This window comes from Lynx canadensis, chromosome F1 (assembly GCF_007474595.2).
Source record: "Lynx canadensis isolate LIC74 chromosome F1, mLynCan4.pri.v2, whole genome shotgun sequence".
In the NCBI taxonomy this organism is placed as follows: Eukaryota; Metazoa; Chordata; class Mammalia; order Carnivora; family Felidae; genus Lynx; species Lynx canadensis.
In genome coordinates this window covers 15,723,652-15,731,635 of record NC_044319.2, presented here as the reverse complement: position 1 = coordinate 15,731,635, position 7,984 = coordinate 15,723,652, and the positions used below count along the sequence as shown (strand labels likewise).

At 36.4% G+C, this 7,984-nt stretch overlaps 1 protein-coding gene across 2 annotated transcripts in view; it reads right to left on the bottom strand.

The window, feature by feature from the left end:
* Positions 1-3,883: 3,883 nt before the first annotated feature.
* The window catches only part of KLHL20 (kelch like family member 20), a 65,035-nt gene continuing 60,934 nt past the window's right edge, over positions 3,884-7,984 (bottom strand). Inside the window, exon 12 of one of the 2 annotated variants that reach the window (XM_030302575.2) lies at positions 3,884-5,579. In XM_030302575.2, coding sequence (XP_030158435.1) covers positions 5,495-5,579 — 85 coding nt within the window. In that variant the 3' untranslated portion in view covers positions 3,884-5,494. The remainder of the gene's footprint in view (positions 5,580-7,984) is intronic. The other variant, XM_030302576.1, reaches the window with a different exon arrangement.

Here is a 7,984-nt window from a genome sequence, read left to right as displayed (position 1 = left end):
CAGAATCGGAAACAGGCTCCAGGTTCTGAGCCATCAGCCCAGAGCCTGACACGGGGCTCGAACTCACAGACCGCGAGATCGTGACCTGGCTGAAGTCGGACGCTTAACCGACTGCGCCACCCAGGAGTCCCTAAGTGTTTTATATAGTTCTGAAAATTAGATCAAAAAGAAAAGGCAATCTTAAAAATTGAAAACAAATGAACCTAACTATATTAAGTTCTTGTCATAATCACACAAATAATTATTTTTAGTGTCTTTAAATCCTAGTATTTTGACTGTACATTGTCAGCTATGTCTTAGGAAAAGAAGAGCAGCAAAGGAATTTAAGTTGCACTCAGTTATCTTGTGATTAATAATATTGGTATTGTTGTTTTACCACTGTTTGTAATAAGATAAAACATGTAACAATATTACCAAGATTTTGAGTGTAAAAGAAAAGACATACAATTATAAAGTAAGCTAAGTAGAAACTCTGTAATGTTAAATTTGAATCGGAAATACCAGAGTGAACTCATTTACTTTCAAAATGCAAGTTTTTAATTTTGATGAAGTCCAATTTATCAGTTATTTTATTTCTTGTGCTTTTGGTGCTGTGTCTAAGAAACTGTTGCTTAATCTAAGGTCCCAAAGAATTATTCCTATGTTTTTTTAAGGATCTTATAATTTTAGGTTTAAATTTAGGTCTGTAATCCATTTTGAAGTTTTTTTTTAAGTTTATTTATTTGAAGAGACAGCATGCAAGCGGGGGTGGGTCAGAGAGAGGGGGAGAATCCCAAGCAGGCTCTGCATTGGAAGCGCAGAGCTCGATGTGGGGCAAGATCTCAGGAATCGGGAGATCATGACCTGAGCTGAAAACCAAGAGTTGGACACTCACCCAGCTGAGCTACCCAGGTGCCCCCCAATTTGAGTATTTTATGTATGGGGTGAAGTAAGCATCCAAATTAATCATTTTGCATAAGGATATCCATTTGTTCTAGTACCATTTATTGAAAAGACTGTTGTTTTAAAAGTCAATTGGCAAAAAAAAAAAAAAAAGGAATCAGAAGTCAATTGGCCACAGATGTTTATTTTGGGACTCTCAATTCTATTTCATTGATGTCAGTCCTTATGCCAGTACCACACTTTTTTTTTTTTTCAGTTTATTTAGAAAGAGGGTGCGTGCGAGCAGAGGAGGGGCAGAGAGAGAGGGAGAGAGAATTCCAAGCAGACTCCATGCTCAGTGCAGAGCCCAACATGGGTCTCGATCCCACAACGGTGAGATCATGATCTGAGCCAAAATCAGAAGTCAGATGCTTAACTGACTGAGCCACCCAGGCCCCGCCGTACCACACTGTCTTGATTACTGTAGCTTTGTAGTGCATTTTGAAATCGGGGAGTGTGAGTCCTCCAGCTTTGTCCTATTTTTCAAGGTTGTTTTGATTATTCTGGGTCTTTTGCATTTCCAAAGAATTTTAAGGTCAGCTGGTCAATTTCTGTAAAAAAAATTAGCTGGGATTTTGATAGGGGTTGTGTTGAATCTGTAGATCAGTTTGGGGAGTACTGCCATCATAATTTTATTAAGTTTTCTAATCTATGAACACGGGATATCTTTCCATTTCAGAATTTCCATTTTAACAGTGTTTTATAGTTTTCAGCATACAAGTATTGCACTTTTATTTTTGTTAAATTTATTCCTAAGTATTTTTTTATGCTATTGAGAATGGGTTTTTTTTCCAAAATAAGTGAAAATTATTTTATTTTGTATAGATAAGTAGCCAGGCAGTTTCAAAGTAGAGTTACATGTACATCTGTTCTAGATAATGACAGGAAGATAATTTTATGTGTTTTGTGTTTTTAAAGATGCGCCTTTCAAAAATATGCTTGCACTTTTATACATTTGGATTGCTTTGTTAACTTCATTTTTTGGATTCTTTGTTGTGAGTATATATTGTTCTTGTATTGTGTGACCTTGCTGAACTTGTTTATTCTCATTTTTCAGTGAATTCCTTAGAATTTTCTGTATACAAGATTCATGTTGTTTGTGAATAAAGACAGTTTTACTTAATCTCAATACGGATGCCTTTTGTTTCTTTTTCTTGCCAAATTGCCTTGGCTAGAGTCTCCACCATAATGGCAGATAGAAGTGGTGAGTAGTTTTTTTTTTTTTTTTCAATATATGAAGTTTATTGTCAAATTGGTTTCCATACAACACCCAGTGCTCATCCCAAAAGGTGCCCTCCTCAATACCCATCACCCACCCTCCCCTCCCTCCCACCCCCTATCAACCCTCAGTTCTCAGTTTTTAAGAGTCTCTTATGCTTTGGCTCTCCCACTCTAACCTCTTTTTTTTTTTTTTCCTTCCCCTCCCCCATGGGTTTCTGTTAAGTTTCTCAGGATCCACATAAGAGTGAAAACATATGGTATCTGTCTTTCTCTGTATGGCTTATTTCACTTAGCATCACACTCTCCAGTTCCATCCACGTTGCTACAAAGGGCCATATTTCGTTCTTTCTCATTGCCATGTAGTACTCCATTGTGTATATAAACCACAATTTCTTTATCCATTCATCAGTTGATGGACATTTAGGCTCTTTCCATAATTTGGCTATTGTTGAGAGTGCTGCTATAAACATTGGGGTACAAGTGCCCCTATGCATCAGTATAGAAGTGGTGAGTAGTTTTATATTGTTCCTTAGTGGGGAAGCATATTTCATTATTAAATATGATGTTAGCTGTAGGTTTTTCATACATGCCCTTTGTCAGATTAAAGAAGTTCTCTTCCTAATTTGCTGAGGGTTTTTATTATGAATGGCTGTTGGATCTTGTCAAATCATTTTTTTTTTTGCACCTGTTGAGATAATTTATGATTTGTATTTCTTTTTACTTTCAGTTTCCGGTTCCTCATATGAAGAGCTTAGAAGTAGCCACTGTGTCCCTAACAAGGCAAAAGCTGAAGAGATGGAGAAAGCAACAGTTCTTCTTGGGTCCAGAGAGAGGGAAGGATACAAGATAAACTGCGTCCCCCTAGTTTGGAGAGTGGTATAGAGAACAATGGATTTGGAATTGGGATGTGGTTTGAGGTTCAGCTTCCACCATGTCCTTTTAACTTTCTAAGCTTCAGTTTACTTACTAATAAAATGAAGATGATTGCCAGCCCAACCCAACTCCAAGATTCTTCGTAAAATTGTGGAAATCACTATGCAAATAAGCTAATATTCTTTTATAGCAATGTCATTTATATAATAAGTACATATTATTCAGTAATAAAACTGGACCACTTTCAGTGGAAGGAAAAAATAACTCCTTAGGCTCCAATGAACACTTTGGCCAGTACTGTAGTTGCTGGGTTTCTGCTCTTGAATCACTGTCCTGTGAATTGCTCCTACTGGGAACTTGGCTACTTATGGAGAGTCTAATCCCTAGGATTTTGTTCCTGTTCTTACTCCTCTCCTTTTCTTACAATTTATGCAATAGTAGAGTCTTGGGAAATACGTGATTTTGGTCTTAAAGACTAACTTGATACAGTACTGTAAAGATCTCATAAAAGTGTTTATAATTTTTTGATGTTACATACCAGATTTAGTCAAAGTCTGTTAGTATATTTAATTCTAGGCCCTGTTTCAAGTAGGCTTGGAGTAGCAGTGTGGCGTAGAAAGAGAAATGGAGTGGGAGTTTGGGGAAATGTTATTTAATGTTGGTTCTATTCATTGACCATATTTATTTACTCTTTGTGAGGACTTCTTTGGTTTTCATTCTTAGAGCAAATAAATGGGTTTGGCCCACATGACTGTTAGGAGTCCTTCTGGCTCAAAAGTATATAATTCTTGAGTGCTCCACCAGAAAATAAGTTTAGAGGTTAGGTGATAAAATACTATTATATAAAATATATAATAAAAATTCATAATTCTAGCTGGCAATCCTTTATTCCTTCAGGTTGAAAGTACTTACAACTTCACATATAGGAAATACAAATGATATAGAAACTAAATAGCAGAGACACAAGCACTAAAAAGCATTAACCAAAACTTGTTTTATGGTAAATACTACCTTTATTTAAAAAAGTTATACATGCTAGAAAAAAGCATAAATGATACATGTAAACAACTGTTTACCAAATACTTAGTTCTTTTCCTTGTAAAGGTGCAAATGATCTTTAAATGTAAACACAAAGTTGCCAAACATTTTTGTAGTTGGGGGGAGGGAGGAGAAGGTTATTCCTTTTGGTTGTGGTTAAAGTCTTATTCAAAGATTTTCCTGCAAAATACACTGGAAAAAATTGCTCTATGAACACAATGATAAAACTTTGACCACTGAAATTTGTATCATTTTTTTCCTTAAAAATTTTAACTTTTCACCAGAAAGTGCAATTTGAGAGAAGTAGTTAACAGTGGCTTTATAGAATGAAGATAATGATATATAGTTTGTATAAAAGAACCAAGGTTTTATTAATAAAATGCCTGTTTTACTCATTAGCATGTACTATTACACGAACTGAAGAATTCATTCTCTTGGGGGCTGTGATTATAGGTCAGCCTCAGCTTCAGCAGGCCTGAGCGTCAAGTGTAAATTGCGTAACAGTATTCACTGCTGGGGAGAAGACGTTTCTCCCTGCTGGTCCTTAGTAGCAATAAGGAAACAAGAAGGAAAGTTGTTTCAGTCAGTAATATTTTTGAGCAAAAAGTCTTGCAGAGTAGCACATGATTCTATCGGAGGATTCTCGACAGCATATAAGAATTGTATAGTGTTTTTACAGAGGCACTGAGCAGAGCTCTGGAGCTACCAGAAATTCTATGAAAATACCATCTTGAAAAAAGACTTTAAATATAGTGGAAAACAAGTTCGTATGGAAGGAAACAAGATGCAAACTTCCACTGATGAAAACTTTAGTGTCTGAGTCCTGGTTTTATCTATCCAATATTCCTTCTGAGTTGTACTATTTAAAATGAGTGTTTCCTTTCTGTTTGTTTGTTTAATATTTTCAAGTCTTCTGGTGCTTAGTGCAAGGATGATGGCCAAATAATACAGTTTGCATCCCTATCTTTGTCACTGGTGGTCCTTGTAAGTAGTGGAGCCATGTGGATGGAGTGCCTGGCGATAACAACTAGATCGTGTACAGCCCTTCTCCCCTTATTAGTATTTTCAAACTTAGTATCTTAGAAATTAACTTTTGCTGCTTGGGAGTTTTTTACCTTTTTTTCCTATCCTTTTTTTCCTTTTTTAGTGGGAGGAAGGTTAAGTCCGAAGCAAAACAGGACGAAACAACAACAAAACCCAACAACAACAAAAAAAACCTATGATAAATTAAAACCAAAAATAAATATTCTGCACAGAATTGAAAATTTTTGTGCAAAGGTGGCATCTTGCAGTTGAAGTACTTTCACTGTATTTATATTTCCATATGTTGAGGCACCGGCAAAGAATAAAATTTGTTCTAATGTTTTCTTGAGCTGTACAAAGCTCCAAAGTCAAAGCTCTTCAGAATACAGAGGAGCGTATACGACTGTCTTCTAGATGTTCACCATATATGGGATTCACAATGTGTCATTTTAATAACTCCTACACCACCCCCCAGCCGACGGTAATTCATCCCGCCATATAACCTGCAAAGAAAAATAAAATCAGATTTCAAAGTGGAAAAAACACTGTTTCTTCTATAACTTAGATGTTAATAAAACACGTTTTCTATCACAACTAATATTTTTATTCTTTTAAAAGTTAATGTGTTTATTTTGACACAGTGGAAGAGAGAGCATGAGCAGGGGAGGGAGGGGCAGAGAGTGAGGAGAGAGAGGAGAATCCCAAGCGGGCTCCACACTGAGCCCAACACAGGGCTTGGTCTCATGAACTTGTGATCTCGTGACCTGAGCCAAAATTAAGAGTTGGACGCTTAACCAACAGAGACACCCAGGCGCCCTGCACAACTAATTTCGCTTCATACATCTCTTCCAAAGATTAGGAGCTGGAATTGAACACTGGCAAGTAGCAGAATTATTTAAGACACTGGCTGAAAAGGTCTCACTTATAGGATACTGTTTTAAGAATAAGAGCATTGTATCCACATTCCGCATCATGACTTTAAAACTTTACACCTAAACTGATTTCAAACAATTACATAGAATCATATATTCTACATTTTTGTGTCTAATTTTGACCATGGCTATATGATTTTCCTACCCACACTTCCCTCTGCCTAAACAGCAACTATTTTTATCCTTTTGTCTTCTATGTCTTCTTACAAGCCTCCTCCTTTATGGAACAAACCTGGATAGGAGTGAATAAGGTCAGCATCGAGTTTGTGAACAAGACCATCTTCAAAAGTACAGATTTCCATGGAAAAGAGGATTAGATCCTTACAGCCGTAAGGTAAAACTGGTTTTAAGTCTGAGACAAAAATGGAGATCGTAATCTCTCAAAAGATGGTTCTTAAGAATTTCCTAAATATTACTTGGTCATATGTTACTAATTCTATTTAGTGATAGTTACTGAGAAACAGGTCATTACATAGGATCATAGTGATTAAGCAGTCAGAAGAAAATTTGGCTATCTTCTCAAATTTCCACTAAAAAAGGAAGCGGAGTGTGTAAGAAAATATGCCACAAGGGGGGAGGGGGCTCCTATTCATAAAAACCTCCGGCTATCTCTCCCTTACCTCTACTGGGTTTTGCTAAAATGTTTACCTTTGCAGTGAGGCCTGCTACGCTATATTTTAAAGTGGAAACTCCTCCTTGGACACTCCCACCCCCTTTGCTAGTCACCATAGAGCTTCTACCCCCTGATATGTTACTTCCAGTCTCAGAGAAGTTTGTTTGGGGTGCCTGGGTGGCTCAGTCAGTTGAGCAACGAACTTTGGCTCAGGTCGTTATCTCATGGTTCGTTGAGTTCGAGCCCTGCTTCGGATCCTCTGTCCCCCTCTCTCTCTGCCCCTCCTCCACTTGCACTCTTTCTCAAAAATAAATAAACATTTAAAAAAAAAAAAGAAGTTTGTTTTGTTCACTGTTGTATCCCAGGGTCTAGAACACTCACTCAGTAATACTATCTTTACTTAATGAACCAAGATTGTGAAATGTGATGCGGAAGCCCAAAGTGCTACAATATCTGACTTTTAGTCTGACTTCAGTATTGTGACCAAGTCTTACAGAGACATGAGAGAAGCAGAATCCAAAGCCTGTCATTTAAATATCTGTAAAAGTATGGCTTTCCCAGACATGAAGACTATAAAAAGATCTCAGTACATTCATTAACTGAACCTTCTAGAATGACGAAAAGATCTGGGTGGGTAGTTACAGGCTCAAATTTACAGAATGTCTACTTAGAATGCAGCAGGAATGGACTATGAGACAGACCCTTTTGGAATAAGGACTACAAAGATCTCAGCTTATCTTTCATGTTCATGAAAAAGATCTTTCAGAATGTCTGCTGCCTCACATCCCAGGCCAGACTGGGATCTGTGGTTCCCTTAAATGTATTTAGGCAAATAAGCCAAATTTATTGAGAAAGAAAACCCATGTTGCTTGGAAGGTAAAACTGTTTTCTTAGAAGGCTAATATTTGGAATTAAGTATAGACAGGAGGTACATCCAACCTATAGTATTAACATTTTGTATTAAGTTTGAGAATTAACTATATATTTGACATTTTAAGTTCTTGTAATATTTAAGCAACTCTGGCATATTAAGGCATCTATCAGATTAGTTTTGTGAATCGAGTATAAAACGTGTGATTGAGTAAAGATCTGGACTTATGATTTTGTTTTAAAATTTAAGAGAATTTTGCTAAATTTGTAAAAATTTTTGAAAAAATAAATGCATGAGTTATCTGATTTATGTGAATTTATAAGAAGTACTTAGGAAAGATTTGTTAAGATTGTTAAGACAAGGATTTAAAAGTAAAGTTAATCCTATATAGTTTAACATAGTTAAATCTTTTTTAAAAAAATTTTTTTACACTTATTCATTTTTGAGAGAGACAGAGTGTAAGTGGGGGAGGGGCAGAGAGAGAGGGAGACA